This window comes from Cricetulus griseus, chromosome X (genome assembly GCF_003668045.3).
Source record: "Cricetulus griseus strain 17A/GY chromosome X, alternate assembly CriGri-PICRH-1.0, whole genome shotgun sequence".
In the NCBI taxonomy this organism is placed as follows: domain Eukaryota; kingdom Metazoa; phylum Chordata; class Mammalia; order Rodentia; family Cricetidae; genus Cricetulus; species Cricetulus griseus.
Genome location: NC_048604.1, coordinates 3,178,169 through 3,201,990, shown reverse-complemented (window position 1 = coordinate 3,201,990; position 23,822 = coordinate 3,178,169). Strand labels below are relative to the sequence as shown.

The 23,822-nt window shown below is 37.1% G+C and overlaps 1 protein-coding gene across 1 annotated transcript in view; it reads right to left on the bottom strand.

The window, feature by feature from the left end:
- Nucleotides 1-22,995, bottom strand: part of LOC100754835 (gamma-aminobutyric acid type A receptor subunit alpha3) — a 160,113-nt gene extending 137,118 nt beyond the window's left edge. The window contains exons 1-2 of the mRNA XM_035450193.1: nt 22,856-22,995; nt 3,732-3,853 (exon numbers count right to left, since the gene is read on the bottom strand). Coding sequence (XP_035306084.1) covers nt 3,732-3,853; nt 22,856-22,995 — 262 coding nt within the window. The remainder of the gene's footprint in view (nt 1-3,731; nt 3,854-22,855) is intronic.
- Between the last annotated feature and the right edge of the window lie 827 nt (nt 22,996-23,822).

Here is a 23,822-nt window from a genome sequence, read left to right as displayed (position 1 = left end):
TATTCTGCCAAATGGACCTAAAACTAACTTCTAATGATTTCTCATTATATAACAGATTAATGCATGCATCAACCCTCATCATAGAAGCTTCTGTGTGCATTAGATAGTAATTAGCACAAAGACTTACAACTGGTCTAGGTGCAGAAAATAAGAGTGTTCAGAGTGCTCATCCCTAAATGGAATATCTATAGAACATGACCTCTTCCTAATATTCAGGGACAATTGTGGAAGGCAGAAGATTAAAAAGTGTAAAAGCCAGATGAGGTAGATGAAATAGTATCTTCTGGACAGAGCAGGACACCAGCACATGTAAACTCACAGTGGTTAAGACAGCATACACAAGACCTGTGTAAGCTCAAGCCAGACCAAATCTCAGTATACAACGAAGAGCTGAGAATGAAATTTCACCCTAGGCGAGGAGATGTTGGCAACTGAAGGCTGCTGGAAGAGGCAGAGTTAAGTTTACTTAAAGAGACAGCCCCTGGTACATTGATCATACTCCAGTAGAAGGCCACACATCCAAGAACATATAGATACTCAAATTGGATGTGATATGTATAGAAAAAATACACAAAAGTTGGGTGAGTAGGGAAGAGGGTTGGATATTAGAGGATTTGCTGGAGGGAGGTAAAGATGATCAAAACACAGTGTAGAAAATTCTCAAGGAACTCACAAAATATTTAAAATGTATAATCTACTTTTTATGTTTATTATTATTTGGTAATATTTAATGATTCAGTATTTTTTCTACCTATTAAAGGTGAAGGCTTGAAACATAGATTTCAGTATCTTTTCTAATACATCTATCCTCTTACCACAATGCTTTATATCATGATTTTTTAAAATTTCTTTCCATTGAAAATGTTTAATTTGTACTTTTTAGCTCTTTTTGACTCCTGCCAATTATGCAAATACATTCATATCATGGCATTCTAATTCAGTTACATTTGGCTAAAGAACAAGCATTGTGCATTGTGAATTTCTGTTCTGTTTTGATAATAAACCTGGACTATAAGAGACAGGGAGAGATGTGTCAAGAAAGCACTTGTCTCCCAAGCACAAAGACCTGAGTTCAGGCCCCTCAATCCCCTTCTCCAAGTACCCCACTCTCCCCCCACCCCATGCCCCATCCATTCCTTAAAGAGGGTGAAGCCTACCTTAAGGGATCATCAAAATCTGAAACATCATTTGGGGCAGGACCTAGGCTTTCCACTGTGTATCTAGGCTGAGAGAGTATCCCTCCCTAGGGAATGGGTTCCCAAAGCCCATTTGTGCACTAGGGTTAAATACTGGTTCTACTGCCAGAGGCCCTATACACTGGCTAGGCCCCCCACCGACACCCACATTCAGGGGTTCTTGTTCAGGCTTATGCTGGCTCCCCGGCTGTCAGATTGGGGTCCCTGAGCTCCCATTTGCTCAGGTCAGCTGTTTCTGTGGGTTCCCCCAAAATGGTCTTGACCCCTTTGCTCATCACTACTCCATCTCTACAAATGGATTCCAGGAGTTTGGCTCAGTGTTCAGCTACTGGATGAAGGCTCTAGGGTGGCATATAAGGTAATCATCAGTCTCATTATTAGAGAAGGTCATTTAAGGTAGCCTCTCCACTATTGCTTAGATTCTTAGTTGGGGTCATCCTTATGGATTCCTTGGAATTTCCCTGGTGCCAGGTTTCTCATGTGATACCTTTGTTTAATTGTCAGGGGACAGTTCTGTGGTGTAGGTTATCTCCTTCCACCACATAACTTCCTCCTCCTTTCCATTCTACCTTCCCTGTTCAACAACTCCAAAAGAACAAAATAAAAAGCATTGGTTCTCCTCCAGTGATGACTACTGAATCACATAAGCCAGAACAAAAAAGTATCCTGTTCTTACCCACAATGCCCTACTTCTCTAACCCTCTAAACTAATTTGTCACCAACTTTATTCTTTCCCATAATCATCCATCCAGGATAAATACAATTAATGTACTCTCCTACACCAATGCATTATTTGCATCACACACATTACTGTCATATGGACATATTCTTTAAAACAATTAACAAAAAACCTGCAAATATATCTTTTAATTTATTAGTAAATGTCTATTGTAATGGTGGGGGTGTAGCATATCCAAAAATTGTATGAAGATGTAGTGAAAGACTGAGTAACTATAATAATGAAAACTACTATGGTGGGCTATAATTAGTATTATCAATATAAATGTCCTACAGTAAACATCTACATTGATATAGACATGCATATACCTATGCACTTATTTGTACACAAGTATTTATAACTATATACAAGTATGTATATAGCATATCAACGTACATGTGTATGCATGCACACATGTGTTTATACCGTTTTCTACATCTGTTCACTGAAACATACAGAAACAATGATACTGCTATAGCAAGGAGAACACCTAGCACTCAGAATTTAGATTCTAATTATAACTCCTTCCAAAAGAAATGTTTTGGAAAAGTGACTGATTATTAAGCTGAATCAGGCAACACAGAAGAGAAGTCTAAAATGAATCATGACTTTTACACAATTGTTCAAAACATGGAGTGAACATATCAAAAGAACACAGAAGTCAAAATGAAATGATTCAGAGTAGGCAAACATGACAAATTGGGAGCAAAAAATATTAACCATAATGAATAATATTGTTTTCAAATGCATTAAGATAAGAAAATTCATGCAGGTGATTAGCTAATTAGTTAAAGGGAAATACACTATACATTATTACTTTTAAAATATAGAAGAACAATAGATTTGTTGCTATCACTGTCACTATTTATTCAAGGTAATTAATAGTTGTTAAAACTATTGGATGCAAGTTGAAAAAGGAGCAGAATAGTCTCAATATTAGCACTTTTCCATATGTTACCTATAAGTATAAGCTGAAAACGGTAATTCTAGGGTGCATAACCTGGTACACATCAACATTTAAAAATTGAACACACACACACACACACACACACACACACAGTATCTCCTTCTTGAATAATTCCCCAACAAAGACCCAATTAGCTCTTGTGCTTTCATTTCCAAAAATGAATAAATAACACCTTAGCAACATCATAAAGAGCATCAGATTATAGGTTAAAGAAGTAAGGTGATAGTCAACCCTGGATGGAATCCAAATCAAGGGATATTGTTGTAAGGGACATTTTGTTTATAATTAGAAAATTTGAGTATGTCACACAAATTAGAAATGAGTATTAGGAGATAGACATTAGTGGCCCACGCCTTTAATACCAGCAGGTGGATCTCTGTGAGTTTGAGGCCAGCCTGGTCTACAAGAACTAGTTCTAGGACAGCCTCCAAAGCCACAGAGAAACACTGACTCGAACCCCCACCCAAAAAAGAAATGAGTATTAGGTTAAGTTATATGTATTATTTATAAGATAATTCCTTTGTTCTATGGAATTATGTAATGAAGTCTTTACCAATAAAAGGGCATAGTATATGTGACTATCTATCAAATTGTTTGGGGAGAATTAAAGACATACACTTGCATACTTGTCATTCAACATAGCCCATTGAATAATATATTTGTCTTGCTTAATGAAATCCTACAAAACTAAATGAGAGGTTGCTGGCTGAAGTGAAGGATTGGAATGAAATTCTATTGCTCAGAGGGAAGAAACTCAACTGTACACTAAGCCCCTTGGTCAGTAGAAGGCACCTTATTATGTTTTTAAGGGGCAATATCTTAGCAGAGGGCTTTTAAAAGAAAAACTGACCTCCAAGCCCAGGTCGCAGCCTGTTATCATAGCCATCCAGAAGCCGATCCAAGATTCTAGTGAAAATGGTGATGTTATCAGTGCTGTCATCAGGAATATCTGGAGCATGCTTGGGAGAGAGTCTGCAAAGGAAAATAAGAGTTCTTAATAGGCACCAATTACATGACTAACAATTTGAATTCTGGAAGATTTCACTAAATAGACAAGACAAATTTAATATCTGCACATCTTGACCCGCAGAGCAAGCAATTTCTATTTGCTACAATAATTGCCTGTGTAGGAAGAGAACAGCACTCAACACTTGCACTCTTCCTTCTACATTTGCATGAAGTTTGCCAGGTACATGTTTCAGTCTCATCTCAGCAGCAGACAAACAAGCAGAAATCCTGGACACAATGTCGCTAGGAACAATACCTGGCAGACATTTGGTTGCTCAAACTAAAGATAAACGTTGTTATTGAGAACTTACCTCCAGTCTAGTCCAGACAGACACGTGGTCACAAAAGAACAGAGTCATAAAACCTGGGACCACCCTCAGGTCCCACCATATGGACACAGCAACCAAAGCCAGTAGTAGTTTAGAAAATGCAGTGTCTCTTTTCTGTCATACATGCAGAAACAAGCTGAGAGAAGAGTCCAAATTTTCTCATACTCATCACTAACAGAGGCTGTGATAAAACAATAATTGAAAACTCTCTAATTTTCTTCTCCATCCTACTTCTTTTATTTGGATGCCTTCTTAAAGTGCTCCTGAGTACCGAGAGCTTGTCCAAACCCTATGAAACATCTTTTTACTCTATAGAAGAACAGCTTGCTGTTATTATACAGAACAAGGATTTTTGTTGTGTTTGTTGTGGTGGTTGTTTTTCCTAATCACTAAATAATATTCCATTGTGTAAATGTACCACATTTTCCTTATCCATTCATCGGATAATGAGCATTTAGGCTCTTTTTTATTTGTTGGCTGTTGTAAGTAGAGAAGCAATAAACATTGATGAGCAGTAGTCTTGGAGTATACACCCAAGAGTAATTCAGCTGGATCATGTGTGGATATAATTCTAGCTTTTTCAGGAGCCTCCATAGTGATTTCAATATTATTTCCATAGTGGTTGCAGGAGTCTTTACTCCCACAAACAGTGAATAAGTGTTCCTCTTTCCCCACATCCTGTCAAGCATTCATTAAGTTTTCTAATCTTGGCCATACTGACTGGGGTAAGATGAAATCTCAAAGCAGTTTTAATTTGCATTTCCCTGATGTGGGATGTCCTTCTGTATCCTATCTTTTATTGATTGATAAATAAAGCTGTTTTGGCCTATGGCAGGGCAGACTATCCCTAGGTGGGAAATCCAAACAAATATAGAGAAAGAAGGCAGAGTCCAAGAGATGCCATGTAGCTGTTGAAGGAGTTAGATGCCAGAACATTACTGGTAAGCCACATACATGTGGTGATACACAGATTAGTAAAAATGAGTTAATTTGATTGTAAGAGCCAGTCAGTAATATGCCTGAACCATTGGCCAAACAATTATAGTTAATATTAAGCCTCTGAGAGTTTATTTAGGAACTGGTAGAAAAGAGAGAAACCTCCATTTACATTTCCCTGATGGCTAAGAATGCTAATAGCTTTAAATTTTTCATCCATTTGTATTTCATCTTTTGAGAATTCTCTGTTCAGTTTTATAACCTATTTTTAATTGGGTTTGTTTTGTGAATGCATCTTGTAACCCTTAGCAGAGTAGCTTCTATTTTCCATAGATAGCTATTAATAGAAATGCTCAAGGTACAGAGAATAAAAGACTATAGAATTTCCAACCCTAAATGGGACATCTATATCACATCCCCTCTTCCAATGTCTTCAAGATCATTGTGGAAGAGGGTGCATAAAGATTATAAGATTATAAGAACTAGAGGTGGTAGATGTCAAGGGAACTGTTACTTGAACTCACAGCATGCACGTGTGTGACAGCTCAATACAGACCAAATCCAAGCATGAAGAGGGGAGTTTATCATGAAATTCTCTGATTTTTTTCTTTTTTCTTTTTATAATTGTAATTAGACCAATTTTAAATTAGAAATAAGCTTGTTTTACATGTCAATCCCAATTCCCTCTCCCTCCTCTCATCCCCTGCCCCCCACTAAGCCCCTATCCCATCCCTTTTCTGCTCCCCAGGGAGAGCGAGGCTTTCCATGGGGGAATCTTCAAAGTCTGTCATATCATTTGGAGCAGGGCCTAGACCCTCCCCATTGTGTCTAGGCTGGGAGAGTATCCCTCTATGTGGAGTCACCTCCCGAAGTCCACACCTATGCTAGAGTTAAATACTGATCCATACCCAGAGGCCCCATAGATTGCCCAGGCCTCCTAATCAGGGGGTCTGGGTTATTATCAGAAGAAGGCATTTAAGGGCGCCTCTCCATTATTGCTTAGATTGTTAGTTGGTGTCATCTCCTGGCCTGTACTTAAATCATTTATACTCCCTCCTCCCAACTTCTCCCATGTCCTCTCTATTCCCTCTCATGTCATTGATTATTTTGTTATATAGAATATGATGTACATATGTACATATATATTCTGCTAAGTCCATTTAGTGTCGCTTATATGTGCATGTGTTTAGAGCTAAACACTTAGGATTGGATAGCCTATTGTGGGATAGTATCCCTGAAGAAGACTAATTATCCCTCTCCCAGCAGCTCTTAATTGTGTGTAGCTATCCTCTTGTGAATAGGGCCTTGTGAGATGTTCCCCATCCTTGTTGGTATGTCAACTGCATGGTAAAGTAATATTCCTTACCACCAGAAGGTTGTGGCACACACCTTTAATCCCAACACTTGGGAGGCAGACACAGGTGGATCTCTGTGAGTTTGAGGCCAGCCTGGTCTACAGAGTGAGTTCCAGGACTGCCTCTAAAGCTACAGAGAAACTCAGTCTCAAAATAATAATAATAATAATAATAATAATAATAATAATAATAATAATAATAATAATAATCCTTACCTTGGAAATCTTTGTGGGGGAATGAGTAAATAACTTTGCAAGTGAAGACCGTGTCTTAATTTCTGCCCCAAAATGAGAACGTTTGATAAACTTTTAGGCTATGAGAAAAAGTTCATGAACTGTGTACAGATTAAATACTGGATACCAGTACAACCAGTATTAGTTCAACCTCATCAAGGATCATAGTGTGTTTCCATTCAGGGAAAGCAAGAGAAGCACAGCTGCAGAGTTGCTGATGCAGTTCATACAACAAACCAAAGAAAAGAGAAACGCACTTCAATAAAAGAATAACAATTTCCCCAATTCTGCATATCTTCTAGAAAAAACAGACTTTTAAAAATATTCTAAAACACTAGGCACATCATATCTCTTAGGCTGCAATAAATCTTGAAGGCTCGCCAAATAAAATTCCACTTCCTTAGCCTGACATTCATAGAATTTTATAATATGTTATGAATATATGTTTAAAGATGTAAATGCCATTACTTTGGCATCAGAAATGATAGCCAGGTCAATTTATTTTATTTTTCAGTGTCCTAAAGTTTTTCATTCTCCAAGAGCAGTTTTTCCCATAAGTGTGACGTCAAACTAAAGCTTCAACCCTAAGAATATTCATTATATATTATTCAGGTGGTAATAATAAGTACCTGAAATCCAATTGCACACATTATATTATCTTTACAGAAAATATTTGATAAAGAAAGAATGGGTTTTGTCTAGGAAATATCTATATAACTTTTATGGTTCTTCCAAATGCTCATAGTTTGAAGGATTTTTGTCCACAGCTGATGACCATACTGAGAAGTGATTTACAGGGAGGGTGCTAAATTTATTGAGTGAATCAATAGTTTATATTATGTATTATTAGGAATTGGAGTCTAGTGAGGAAATAGATCACTAGGGGTATGCTGACATCTCTGCACCAGTCCTGCTCTCACCCACCTGGAGAACCAGTGCCTCAGACCTGCCCGCACTCACCTTGAGACCCATCAGAATATCGGATCCAATTGCACCCACCTGAAGAGAACCCCAGACCCACACACACCAGGAAAGGAAGACACACCACCTGCACCCACTGGAAGAAGAGATGGGAAGACGACAATATAAGAACACATCCAACAACAGGAAAATCAATATGACACCACCAAAGTCTAGGGACTCTACACCAGCAAGATATGAACATCCCAACACAGAAGAAGCAGAAGAGAGCAACATTAAAAACAACTTCATGCAGATGATAGAGACCCTAAGGCAGGAAATCAGAAAATCCTTCAGAGAAATGGAAGAAAAGACAAACCAAAAGATGCAAGAAATCAAGGAAAGCCAAAAAAGCCAAGAAAATACAACTAAACAGCTGAAGGAAACAGTTCAGGACCTGAAAACTGAAATAGAGACAAAAAAGAAAATACAAACTGAGGGAATGCTGGAAGTGGAAAAGCGGAGTAAACAATCAGGAACCACAGATGCAAGCATAAACAACAGAATACAAGAGATGGAAGATAGAATCTCAGACACTGAAGTTAAACTAGAGGAAATAAATCCATCAAGCAAAGAAAATCTTAAGTCCAACAAATACTTAACACAAAATATCCAGGAAATATGGGACACCGTGAAAAGACCAAACCTAAGGATAATATGTATAGAAGAAGGTGAAGAAACCCAACTCAAGGGTTCAGAAAACATATTCAACAAAATCATAGCAGATAACTTAACCAACCTAAAGAAAGACATGCCAATGAAAGTACAAGAAGCCTACAAAACGCCAAATAGAGTGGACCACAAAAGAAAGTCCCCTCGTCACATAATACTTAAAACCCCAAACATACAGAATAAAGAAAGAATATTAAGAGCAGCAAAGGAAAAGGGTCAAGTAACATATAAAGGCAGACCTATCAGAATTACACTGGACTTTTCCATGGAAACTCTGAAAATCAGAAGGACCTGGATAGATATTCTACCAACTCTGAAAGAACACTAATGCCAGCCCAGACCTCTATAACCAGCAAAGCTTTCAATCACTATAAATGGAGAAAACAAGATATTTCATGACAAAACCAGATTTAAACAATATGTAACCACTAATCCAGCCCTACCAAAAGTACAGGAAGGAAAACTACAACCTAAGGAAATTAACTACACTCATATATATAGGCAATAGATAATCCCACTTTACAAAAACCCAAAATAAAAGGCAGGGTAAATCCACATACAATATCACTACCAATAACAAATCATAAACAAGCAAGAATAAACACTCAATGAACCTTAATATCCCTCAATATTAATGGTCTTAACTCGCCTATAAAAAGACATAGGATAACAGATTGTATACAAAGACAGAATCTATCCTGCTGCATTCAAGAAACACACCTCAAATTCAAAGACAGACATTACCTCAGAGTAAAGTGTTGGGATAAGGTGTTCCAATCAAATGGACCCAAGAAACGAGCTGGGGTAGCTATCCTAGTATCTAAAAAGTTAGACTTCAAACTAAAAACAATCAAAAGAAATGAAGAAGGTCATTTCATATTCATCACAGGAAAAATCCAACACAATGAAGTCTCAATTCTAAACATCTATGCCCCAAACACAAAGGCACCAATATTCGTAAAAGAAAAATTATTACAACTCAAATCACAAATAAGACCTCACACAGTTACAGTGGGCGACTTCACCACCCCAATTGAATCCTAGAATTCAATGAAAATTTATGGGACACTTTGAAAGCAGAACTAAGAGGAAAGTTCATAGCTCTAAGTGCTCACATGAAGAAACTAGCGAATAGTCACACCAGAGAGTTGACATCACAGCTGAAAGCTCTAGAACAAATGGAAGCAAATTCACCCCGAGGACTGGATGCCAGGAAATAATCAAACTGGGCAGAAATCAATAAAGTAGAAACAAAGAAAACAATTCAAAGAATCAATGTAACAAAGAGTTGGTTCTTCAAGAAAATCAACAAGATAGACAAACCTTTATCCAAACTAATCAAAAGGCAGAGAGAGAACATGCAAATTTAAAAAATCAGAAGTGAAATGCGGGACATAACATCAGACACTGAGGAAATCCAGAGAATCTTCAGGTCATACTTTGAAAACCTGTACTCCACAAAATTTGAAAATTTAAAGCAAATGGACAATTTTCTGGACACAAATCACTTACCAAAATTGAATCAAGAACAGATAAGCAAATTAAACAGACCTATAACCTCTAAGGAAATAGAATCAGTCATCAAAAGTCTCCCAACCAAAAAAAGCCCATGGCCAGATGGCTTCAGTGCAGAATTCTACCAGAAATTCAAAGAAGAGCTAATGCCAATACTCGTCATCTTTTTCCATACAATAGAAGCAGAAGGGACATCGCCAAGCTCTTTCTATTAGGCTACAATTACCTTGAGACTCAAGCCACACAAAGACACAACTAAGAAAGAGAACTACAGACCAATATCCCTCATGAACATTGATGCAAAAATTCTCAATAAAATACTGGCAAATGGAATCCAAGAACACATCAGAAAAATCATCCACCATGATCAAATAGGCTTCATCCCAGTAATGCAAGTATGGTTCAACATACAAAAATCCATCAATGTAATCTACCATATAAACAGACAGAGAAAAAGAAACAGGTGATCATCTCACTAGATCCTGAAGTAGCCTTGGACAAAATCCAACACCCCTTCAAGATAAAGGTCTTGGAGAAATCAAGGATAACAGGAACATACCTCAATATAATAAAAGCAATATACAGAAAGCCAACAGCCAACATCAAATTAAATGGAGAGTAACTCAAGGCGATTTGATGGAGAATGTACTTCTGTGTATGTTCATCTTATTGATTGTTGAATAAAGTACTGTTTGGCCAATGAGGCAGCAAGTTAGGCAAGACTAGGAGTCAAAGAGGATTCCGGGAAATGTAGTAAAGAAGTAATGATCCAGGCAGGAAGTGACATAGCAGGGAGACTCATATTTAAGGAAGGACAAGCAAGAAGTTGTCCCTTTTCCCCTTCTCATTTCCTCCAGTGGTGCCATGTGATCCAACGGGAAATGAGGACACCAATGGAAGGCATCCGATAAGATAAGTCTTACATATAAAATATGTAGATTCACAATAATTAAGACTGAGCTAACAGATGAGAATCCTAGTCATTGGCCAAGCAGCATTTGTACCTAATATAAGTCTCTGTACATTAATTGGGGCCCCAACTCAGTGGGCAGAACTCAGGCGGCTGGCAAAAACCGCTCACATGGTGGTAGGGCTCAGGCTGCTTTTGGCAGAAAGATTTATCATAACAGAATGGTGTCAGTGAGTGGGATGACCCCATGCCCCAAGGTTCCCAGAGGAAGAAGTAATCCTGACACCACAGCTAGCCCTGTTGGGCTGCTGAGGTCATCAAAGCTGCTTCCATATGCTCTCGACATCCCTGTGCTCTTTCGGGTTGGACTTGGCACTCCGGAGACAGCCTGCAACCCTTGAGGGTTCTAGTGTTAGGATTCTGAGCTCTCATCACTGCAAGCTGCTGTCTCGTGACTAGTCAAACAGTGGCAAAACCCAGGCAGCTGGAGGTAGTGTTAAGAACGTCCATGTAAACTTTACAAAAGCATAAAAAGGGATTTTTAGCAGCAAAAAATCAGAGACAAGCATGACTTCTTGTGAGCAGCGTTTTCTTGGGTGGTCTCTGTTTTGCTAGAGGCAAGCTGAGACTTGATTGGTTGCTTTAAGAGAGATTTCCTGACTCAGCAAAAGCAGAAAAAAAAAAAACCAAAGGACTCTTTTTAAGAGGCCCCGCTAGCTCAGTCAACAGAGCATGAGACTTTTGATGTGAGTTCATGCCCAATGCAGCTGGCAATGGCAGTGACCACATCTCCAAGCTGTCACCATGCTCCTTGAAAGACAGTGGCTAAGAAAGCCACTACTTTAATTTTGGCAGTGTTATTTAACAGCTAAAAGACTGGTGGCCAAAGAAAGGTAAAGATTTACAGTAAAGACAGATCCAGATAAAGAAAAACCTCTAAAGGTTTACACTATGTTTAAAAATATATGTAGGCTTGTGAGAGAAAAAGTAACAGGAGGAAATAGAGTAGCTGGATGTGGTGGCATACACCTTTATTCACAGCACTCCAAAAGCAGAGGGAGGCAGATTTCCACAGAGAAAACCTGTCTCAAGAAAAAAGAAAAAAGGAAGTAAAAATAAAATAATAGAAAAGCCACCGAAATATGAAAAATACACAGAGAATCTGGATACTATTTTCTATATTGTCTTAAAATAGCTTGATTGCCAAGAAAAGAGTCACTGCTGCTAAAATACATTTGATTATAAATGCTGTTAATTAATCCAACTTATACATTTTAAAAAAGCTTTGTCTTCAAAATTTAAGTCTAAGGACAGGCTACTTGGAAAAAGTTTTTGCTTGTGTTTCCACAGAAAATCAAAACCTGTGGATTCCTTCCAGACTAATAAGGTTTGATCAAGCAAGACCCCCTGAAGCAGTGACACAACTGATTCTACATCCAAAACAGCTGAGATGATACAGCCTTTCAGACTACAAAAACAAGGAATTGGTCAGATTTCTATGTTTTATCATGATCCCCCAATCAGCAGGAAGCAGTTTGGAATGAACTACACCCAAATTCCCAAATATTGTTTATAAATGTTTGTTTTCACTTAAATGGCTTTGGTTATAAATGGTAATGAGTGTAGTCAATCTCTTTTTAAAGAAAAAAAAGGGAAATAGGATATAGGAATGAATACATTGGTATGGATTTTCATTTATTGATACAACATTAAAGTCAATTTTGTGATATGTAAATGTCTCCTCTTGTTTAGGTATTGTGTTTATACAGATCTTTTAAAATGATATGCATAAAATACAGGCTATATAGTCTCCTATAATAGTCAGAACTTATAATTAAGTTAGTTAGGTTTTCTAGATATACAGAGATGTATTTGAGATGGATAGGTATTCTTCAAACCTTTCAAAGACCTACAGAAATATGGCATCTAAATGGTTTAGGGTTTTTCTTGGCAGTGAGACACAACTGCTCCTGGCACACCAAATATGTCCAAGAGGAAAAAGGGCATTGAAGAAACTCATTATGGAGTTTGCTTTCAACATGGCAAGATTAGCCATTTGAGCAAGAAACTGTTCTTGCCTGGACTGTTTGTTGCTGTCTAAACTGGACATGCAGGACCCACAAGAAAGTGACTGCTAAACTTACAAAACAAGACAGTACTGAAGGGTTCCTGTTGAAATGGAGATATGTGACACACACACTATGGCCTATGGGCTGAAGATGGATGCCCCAACATTACAGAGGAACTTTGGGTGACTGTCCAGGTAGCAAGATGTCTCTGTCAATTCTAGAGTTTATATATTATCCTTCTGTGGTTTTTGATAGAGTTGAAGACAGATAGTTATGGTTGTAGTTTTCTTCAGTTATTATAAAAGATAAGTTATCCTTCTTTTTATTTAGACAGAAAAGACGAGATGATGGGGAATGTACTTCTGTGTATGTTCATCTTATTGATTGTTGAATAAAGTACTGTTTGGCCAATGAGGCAGCAAGTTGGCAAGACTAAGAGTCAAAGAGGATTCCGGGAAATGTAGTAAAGAAATGATGATCCAGGCAAGAAGTGACATAGCAGGAAGACTCATTTTTAAGGAAGAACAAGCAGGAAGAGGTCCCTTTTCCCCTTCTCGTTTCCTCCAGTGGTGCCATGTGATCCACTGGCAAATGAGGATGCCAATGGAAGGCATCCGATAAGATAAGTCTTATATATAAAATATATAGATTCATGATAATTAAGATGAGAATCCTAGTCATTGACCAAGCAGCATTTGTACCTAATATAAGTCTCTGTGCAATAATTGGGGCCCTAACTCGGCAGAACTCAGGTGGCTGGCAGAAACCACCCACGTGGTGGTAGGGTTTGAGCAGCTTCTGGCCGAAAGATTTATCATAATAGTGATTCCCCTAAAATTGGGGACAAGGCAAATATGGCCACTCTCTCCATACCACTTCAATATTGCCCATGAAGTTCTAGCTAGAGCAATAAGAAAATAAAAGGCGATCAAGGGAATACAAATCGGAAAGGAAGAAGTCAAACTCTCACTATATGCAGATGATATGATAGTCTGCATAAGTTACCAGAAAAACTCTACTGGGGAAATCCTACAGCTGATAAACACCTTCAGCAAAGTGGCAGGATACAAGATTAACTCAAAAAGTCTGTAGCCCTACTATATACTGATGACACATTGGTGGAGAAAGAAATCAGAGAAGCATCACCCTTTACAATTTCCACAAACAACATAAAATACCTTGGGAGTAACCTTAACCAAAAACGTGAAAGACTAGTACTGTAAGAATTTTGAGTCTCTAAAGAAAGAAATCAAAGAAGATACCAGAAAATGGAAAGATCTCCCATGCTCTTGGATAGGTAGGATCAACATAGTAAAAATGGCAATCTTGCCAAAAGCAATCTACAGATTCAATGCAATCCCCATCAAAATCCCAACACAATTCTTCACAGACCTTGAAAGAACAATTCTCAACATTATATGAAGAAACAAAAGACCCAGGATAGCCAAAACAACCCTGTACAATAGAGGAACTTCTGGAGGCATCCTCAGTTTCAGGAGGTCCCATTTATCAATTGTTGATCACAGTGTCTGTGCTACTGGTGTAATGTTCGGGAAGTGTCTCCTGTACCAATCATTTCAAGGGTATTTCCCAATTTGTCTTCTAATAAGTTCACTGTAGCTGGATTTATGTTGAGGACTTTGATCCATTTTGACTTAAGTTTTGTGCATGGCAATAGGCTTCGGGAGGGACCTAGGAGAATGCAAAGGGGAGAAGAGGAGGGATACAGAAGACATGAGGGAGCAGAAAGTTTGAGTCAGGGGAAGAATAGAAGATAACAAGAATGGAGATACCATAATAGAGGGAGACATTTTAGGTTTACAGAGAAATCAGGCACTAGGGAAATGTCTGGAGATCTCAAAGATGACACCACCTAACAATCTAAGCAACAGAGGAGAGGCTTAATGCCCTCTCCTGATAATGAGATTGATGACTGACTTATATGCCATCCTATAGCCCTCATCCAGCAGCTGGTGGAAGTAGAAGCAGACACCCACATCTAATCACTGAACTGAACTGGAATCCAGATGCAGAGAAGGATGAGTGAAGAGCACAGGGGTCCAGACCAGGCTGGTGAAACCCACTAAAGCAGCTGACCTGAACATCGGAGAACTCTTGCTCCCCAGACTGATAGCTGGAATACCATCATGGGACTGATCCAGACCCCAGGAACATGGGTTTCAGTGAGGAGACCTCAGAAATCTATGGAACCTCCTGTAGTAGATCAGTATTTATCCCTAGCATAGGTGTGGACTTTGGGAGCCCATTCCACATAGAGGACTACTCCCTGAGCCAAGACACACTGGGGTGGGCCTAAGCCCTATCCCAAAGGATATGATAGACTCTGAAGACACCCTGTGGAAGGACTTACCCTCCCTGGGGAGCAGAAAAGATATGTGATAGGTAGGGCTTTAGTTGGGGGGAGGTCAGTGGTAGGGGAGGGATAAGGAACTGGGATTGTCATGTAAAACAATCTTGTTTCTAATTCAAATAAAAATCTGTGGATAAATAAATAAATAAATAAAAGAACAAAAAAAGAAGAAGACAGCTGTTCATTTTGTAAATAGCTTATACAGACTGGAAAACTAGAAAACTCTCAGCTTGAGACACACCCACTCAACATGTGTCCCACCTGTTCATATTAACTTGTTTTGTCAAGTTTATTTAAAATAAAGACCAAGTCCTACAGGCTTTCTTAAGCACTTCAAAGGAATTGCTGCACAAAATCTCAAAGACTGACAAAAATCAATACAAGTAATTCACTATTAAAGCAGTTTCATGAGTCTACTTCAAAGTAAATAAACAAGAATTCAGCTCAAAATATGACACCTAGTATGAATTTGCTCTTATGATTTGGGTTCACTTTCATTCAAATTACTGTTCTTTCCATTATACACAGAAGACTTTTTCTCCTTGTTTTTGAGCTCTAAAAATGTTGGCATTTGAACCAAATTCCAATTTGTGCTTTAGGATTCAGAAAGTGCCTAATTGGTATCTCCAGAAATGAGAAATGGTCAAGAGGAGGCCAATGCCCTTGGAAGACTTAACTACTCTATGTTATAGTTGATGAAACTTTGAGTGACAGACTGTGGATACATGATTTCATGAAAAAACATAGGCAGACAGAGATCAACTTCAAATAACTCAGAATCCAAATTTGCAAAGAAGTCAGTTTACTTACTTTAAAACATTGCCATGAGGGATGCATTATTTTCCAAATCTGCTTCTCATATTTTATCTGAATTATTATTCTAACAATGGCACTAATATACAAGACAATATTCTGACTTTTATAAACCAATCTATAAATGATCTGCAATACTGTTTCATGGAGAAGAAAATAATATATAATAGGAAATCTTCAGTGTTAGAAGTATTATCTAGCTTACCCCTATTGACTCTTTACCTGATACCCACAACTCTAAATAAAGCAATAAGCTGAACAACAGTTCAAAGCTTTTCAGTCCATTCTAGAGGCTGAAATACTCACACTGAAAGTCATTGCCTTAACCAAATGACCAAATGTGACAACAGCAAAACTGACATTATGCAATAAGAAGTCATAACATCATCTATGGAGCTTGATTGATCATGGCCTCACATACCTACCTTTGTCCTACATCACAATGCTACACTTCCATTTTACAAGGGGAAAATAATCAAATGGCATTTCCTTTATTTCCAGGTGCTATAAAAAACTGCACAGTCTACACAGTCATGCAGCTAAGACAGTAAATAGTCAAGTTAGAAAGATTACTATATATCAGTTCATTTTTTATTGTGAACAACCACATACTGTAAGTGATTGATAGAATAGGGAGCATCACCAGGCTCTGTTGGTTTCAGTTTCAGTAACTCTTTAGATATGTCAACTTTGGAAAATCACTTAACCCCTGTCTCCATATTTTATCTCTAAAACAGGCTAACAGAATTATCACACTAAGTTTTTTAAGTATTACACACACACAAACATATAGAAAGTATTTAGAATAGTGCTTCATACATAGTGAAATGTAAGCTTTAATTATCATGATGGAATAAAAGAACCATAAATACAAGAATAAAATCTGAAATTGTGTTTTCAAAAATCTAATAATAGGCCAGAGATGTTTGGTGATTGCCTGTAATTCCAACAATCAAGAGTCTAAGGCAGGAGATTGATCCAATATTGAGGTCAGTCTACACTGCACAGCAAGTGTAAAGCCAGTATGGGTTATATGCCAAAATTGCAGGGGGGTTGTTTTCTTTAGTTTCTTTTATAGAAATGAGCCAGGCATGGTGTCACACACACACCTAAAATCTCAGCACTAGGGAGGCTAAGGCAAAAGAATTGTAAGTTGAAAGCCACCCTGGGCTACATTGTAAGACCTTGTCTCAAAATAGGTCCCGTCAAATCTAATAAAGTAACAAAAGTATTAAGTAGTAACCAGCTGGAAGCAGCATCTGATAAACCATATTACATCAGGAGAGGATCTGAAAGAAATGAAAGTTGCCATATGCATATTACAAAGTAAGGAAAAAATTTAAGAGCTGTTAGACAGAAATATAAGGAAATGGTATAGGGTCTGTAATTAGTAGACATTGTGAAAAAGCAGCCTTCAGATCAGTTTAGGAAAGACTTCCCCACTGTCTAAGTAATGCAGAAGTTAATCCTGCACAGGCCTAGTATGCTAAGTACTGACAGTATCTTAGGTCACATATTTGGTTCTGAAATTTTAAGATTTAACAAATCAGTGCTAAATTTATTAACGTATTGATTTTGTGATTATGACTGCATGGAAAGAAAAGGGATTGTTCTTTTCATACTTACACTTCAAATCATAATAAATTTGTGTCTATAGGTATCATTTTATGCTAAGATTAAAAACAGAAATATGATTTTCATTATTTTTAAATTACATTTATACATGTGTGTCCTCATGGAGTTATGTGTCAGATTCTCTAGAGATGAAATTAAAAGTGGTTGTAGGCCTCTGGATGTGGGTGCTGGGTACTCTGTAAGAGCAATGTATGCTCTTAACCACTGAGATCTGTCTCTAGCCATGAGAATGTAAGTTTCAAGGTGAATACCTTTATGTCTTTGGTACAATGACACCAAGACAGGCTATGTTATATAACAAGAAACAATGAACTCCCCCACCATCTTCTCCTCAACTTAAAATATCAGCCATTACCATTATCACTACCATATAATCACATTTTGTTTTTTGGATTTTTGAGGCAGGGTTTCTCTGTGTAACCACCCTACCTGTCCTGGAACTCACTCTGTAGACCCAGTTGTCCTTGAACTCACAGAGATCTACCTGCCCCTGCCTCTAGAGTGCTTGGGATTAAAGGCATATTCTACCATCACCTGGCATTACCATAAAAATTTGTAAATATATAGTATTACATCTCTTTAGAACACAGCTTCTAATGTACATTGAACTGTACAACTATGAGGCTTAGTCCCCAGTGTTTTTCATTTACCCTCCTGGATACAGTTTTTGAGAAAGGGTCTTATATATCCCAGGCCATGTATACAACTTCTGATCTTTCTGCTCCCACCCCCCAAGTGCTGAGATTACAGGCATGCACCACCATACACAGAACCAGATACATTTTTGTTTCCCTTTTCTCTCTTTCCAGAATTCTGGCATGTGGTAACTATATTAATAAGGCTCCTTGGTCCCCAGAATTCAACTTAGTTTGTCCACCCTGGCTAAAAAGCCATATAAAGGAAGGTAAATTTAGGCTTACAATTAGTGGGCTCTCAAATTTCCTTAAGTTTCTTCTTTCCCTCAACTAAAGATCTCCATACCCCATTAGAAAACATGTCTTGCATGATCTGTCATCTACTTGCTTTGATTTCTTTTTCTGTTCCTTGTGGCTTCCTTATACCTACACCACAGTGAGTCATTTTGAAAATTTAGCCTAATTTGTTGATGACCAAAATATTAGATAAGAAAATTGAATTGTATTTGTTACTTGAATCTGAACTTTTTTCTGTAGCTTTGCCTGAAAATATAGCAGTAGAAGTGTTATGTGATACTATTCCAGGGAGACATGAATAAACATCTACTGACCTCACATAGGGAACTGACAACAGACCGAAGTACGGATATCATCCAAGTTTAACTTGGTGAGCTAATTAGTTTTATGGGAGTTACTTACAAAGTGGCATCACCAAAAGCCCATCCCAGTGTGGGTGACCGTTCACAAAAGCTGGAAACTTGGAGTGCACTACTCAACTGCAGGTAACTTAACAGGTTGGATAGTGTCCTATACAGGTACTTCAATTGGCTTGAGCCTTTTCCAACCAGTTCGGCTAGTCTCTGGTTCTAGACATCTTCACTTGTCTAAGAGTGTCTCTAAGCAGTCTTTAGACCTAGTGAATCTACTCAGGTTTCAGAAGAAATTGCTATCCAACAACAAATCAGATAATTGTGCCCCAGACCTGGCTTTTCTATTAACTTACTATAAAGTCTTAGGAGAATAATTTTTTTCTTTCTTGGCTTCATTTAGTTTGATTATAAAAGGGAAGATTAAATTAGATGTTGTTGTATGTAGATTTTTCAACAACTGCCCTACTAAAGCTCCAAGATCTGGTATTCCTAACTATACTGTTAGTTCCTAGAAAACATTAACTGTCTTCCCAAAGTATTCCTTACATTAGAATGATCTGGAATATCTGACCAAATATAAATTGTTAGGCAGTGTACTCCAAGTTTCCATATTACAACCTTCTGTAAAGTACACATTCTGACTTGCAAACACCAAACAGTAAGAATTACTGATTAACATATGATTTAGATTAAACACTAGTCAATAGACCATTGTTGATTATCAAAGCTGCTAGAATATCCAGCACAGAAGATTTAATAAAATAAACGACAAAGTGATACAGCAAATAGATAATTAAGAGGATATGAAAACAAACAAAAGGAAGCAATAGCTCTTTTGAATATGAGAACTGTCAATATAGAGCATATATTTTAAATTGTGTTACTTCATTTATTTCTAGTAAATATGAAGAGTGCCAAAGTTAATATACAGAGCCAAGTCTTTAGTACTCTCATCCATAACAAAGCATGGATTATTTTTAACTTGAAAGACGATAAATAAGAAAGGATCTCCAATTCCAGAGATACTCAGTCATTTTGCACTTGTTGTAAAACCAAACACTTACTCTGCTGTTTCAAGATTTCTTTTCCTTGTGTTTAACATAATAGCTAAAATGCTTGAATATCTGGTTTTCTAAGCTCAAGCAGGACATTAGATAACAATATAAACAGGAAAGGTGACAACACTAACGATAAAAATAAAAAGCAGCTGTGGGAGAAATATAATAAATGCTATTTCTGAGAACAAAAATTTACCAAGAAAAGGAACTATTCTCTTCAAAATCTTTAAGATGAAAGGAAAATATTTTTGAAACTTGACCCTCCAAGTAAAAGTGTAAAAGCTTCAAGACTCAAAGAGGTGAGATTGTTTCCTTTAGAATCTCTACTTTATTTAGAATACCTATCTTAGCCAAGGGAAATCAGACTCAAGGAATTAATAAGACAGAATTGGTTTTATTTTCTATATTGGGACCATGAATATCCCAAAATACTAAAAATACAAGTCCAGTTGTTTATCCCTCAACCACAGAGATTACTGTAAAATGCTGCTAAAAGAAAGAGACAGAATATATTAGAATAATCAACCTTGCAATAGAACAAATTCTATTCTGAAGAATATTGGATAAACAATCAAATGTAAAAAATTAGAGAGGCAATATCAAGGAATAAAATAGCTATAACTCAGAATCGGAAATATAAATATTAGTTGTTTTCTTTTATATGTGTGATCCAGATTTTTTTAAAAAAAAGATACATGAAAGCAAAATAGAGTCCATATATGAAAAGTAAGGAAACTAGTAAGAAAAGATGGAAAGGAGAAAGAGAGAGCAATGGAGGTGAGTATAAGCAAAATATATACTTGAATAAGAATGTCAAATAATACTTTTAAATATATGCTAATAAAAATGTAAAGTAAAAAACAAAACAAATAAAAAGCCAAAAGTACATTATTTAAATAATTGCTTCCAATAAAATAATATGATAATACTAAAGTATTCCAAGCCTAAGAGAGTCATGTCTAACAGTGATAGTCCACAGATAAAAGTTTGGTATGTATCGGGAAACATCAGGAAAAAGGGAAGATAAGAATGTAAGATGCAGAATTTTAGGAAGTCTGTTGTGAAACAGTCTATCCTAGAAATGGTTTCATAAACAAGACCAAAATAGCAGTATCAATAGACATGATAATTCAGGAGAGGGGAATCTCAGAGGGCCATATTCCTGGACAAAGAACTACAAAGCAACTGAAGATTGCTGGGAGAGCGAGAGTTAGCCTCCCCCAGGGATGATCCCTCTAACTGGATGTCCAACACAAAATGGTTAGCCCTGAAGCCATATACAAACAAACAATAAAAATGGACTACACAGGCTGTATTTGAATACTTGTGCATACACACACAAACTAGGGAAGAATAAGCTGTCAGCTTGAGGGAGGGATGTGGAAGGAGTTGGAGTGAAGGGACTTGGGAAAGGCTGGAAAGAGAAGAAAGTGATGCAATTGTATTTTAACTAAAATGTTTTAAAATTAAGTTAATATGTTTTATATCACTAGGAATAAATTACTAAACCTGAAAAAAAGAAGGTAAAGAATGTTGAAAAACAGTTTGGTGGGAGGAGAACTAAAATACAAGGTTAACAAGGTGAGTAAAGGCCTTATAAAATGTTTATCAGTTGTGATTTTACACTCAAGAGAACAAAGTGGCATTAAATGTTTTACACTTATAATTTTTAACACAAATTATAGAAAAATAACTACAGAATAGAGATGAGTGTAAGCAAAAATTTAGGCAGTAAGCTAAGTAAAATGTTTTTCTGGAGTCCAAGAGGAAAACAGCATTGAAGTAAACTGGGCTAGTAGAAGGAAAATAAAATAATCCAAGAGACAATGAGCGTAAAAATGGAAAATTTTGGTAACTGCTATAATTTGGAGAAGAAAGGTACAAAATTGGCAAAGATGACTATAATTTTCTGGCTTAAACCACTGAATACATGAACTCAAATATGAAAAACAGAAAAGGGATGTTTTATTGTGTTTACTCTTAGGGAAAAAGTGAGAGGTGGAGGATATATTTTAGACAAACTTATTTTGAGATGTTTGTGGAATACATAAGTGAATGTGTCAAACAGATATATGGATATAGATATAAAAGAAATCAGAAATCAAAAGTAAAATGTAACCCTTTGACATTTATGTTAGGTAACAACTTTACTATATCCCTTTTAATTTAACCCTTTCTGTATCTTGCTGCCTGGAGACATTGGGTGATGCTCCTACTTTAAAGAAGAAAAATCCACTGAATATTGCTACTTGTTTTTTTAAGGAAATTGATTAACATGAATGTTTGATTGCTCATTTGATCAACAGAATTAACATTAACCATCTTAGTTACAGAAGCCGGCCTTAGATGCCTGTGGTTAGAATTCTGACATCAAGGGGTATAAGAATGGGTGAGAGAAATGTATCGATGATAAACATACGATTCTTTCATGAGTATGGATGTAAAAGTGATCAGAGACTTGAGGAATTTCTATAAAAAATTTATTTATATTCACAAACATGTTTCAATGCTAAATAGACATGATCCCCAAAAGGGGTCAGGTGGAGACTCTAAGAGAGAGTATATAAAATTAATATCAAAGGACTGGAGAAACTGGCCTTTATGACACAACAATACCGTTTTTAGAATGGTGTAGAGAATTGTCCAAGAGGACTTTCAAATTTCTTTCAACGGTAGCAATAACAGTCTGATCTAATGATTCGTGTTCAAATTGCAATGCAATATATAAACACCAGAGATCAGAGTATTTTAGGCCTTCTGGGGGAAAATTTAGAAGAAAGCATTCATACTATTTATGTTTTCTTCCGAGAACTAAGTTTTCTTACCCGCCAATATCTTGCTTCACAAAGTCCCCAGGTTCTTGTCGTCTTGATTCCCCTTGGCCAGTGGTTTCAGGAAGAATACTAATCAGGAAAAGAAGTCCAACTCTGGTCACATAGAAATGCCACATTTGTGTGATTCTCATCTTAGCAACTTGAAGAGACCTGTAAGATCCACAGTACAGGGGGAGGGGACCAACCAAAGGATAGAAAACAAAGGGAAAGAAGAGGTTTAGAAAGATTTAAAATTAGTTTCTCCAGTATCCAGCCAGTTACTTGACATTCCCAAGCTGATCAAGGTCAAAAACATTCACACCCAATATACGTTTCTTCTGAAAACACCAGAATACTCCCAAGAAAGCAAAAAGCAGAACAAAGCTCCTCTAGGTCAGTCACCAGGAAACTGAAGTTACTGCTGCACCTCTCTCCTTGGCTTCCTGCATGACTAAGTGAGTTGTTGAACTCCCCTAAACCTTTTTTGTAATATAAAAGCTTAAAATAGTCTCCCATGGGGCTAGAAAAGTGGCTTAGTGCTTAAGGTTCTCTTCCAGAGAACCCGTGTTCAATCCCCAGTACCCACAGGGTAGCTCACTCCAGTTCCAGGGGATCTGACACCCTCTTCTGGCCTCTATGGGCACCAAGCATATATGCAGTACACAGGTATACATATAGGCAAAACACCCATACCCACAAAATAAAAATAAATTTTACAGATAGTTTCTCATGTCTCTATTCTATTTCCATGAATCACTTGTTTGATCTTTCACATCACAGAGGACTTTGTTTTAGTTAACTATATAATACTGAAAAACTATGTAATATTAAGACCTGAAGTCTCTTCATAGCATTATGAAGATTGTTTCTTATCTTGCTAGAGTTAAACAGTTCTCCAAAATATTGAAAGGCTTGAGTAAACGGACAAGTTCCCCAGACTGAAAACCTGCTAAATGATATAATATGATGGATCTTGAAT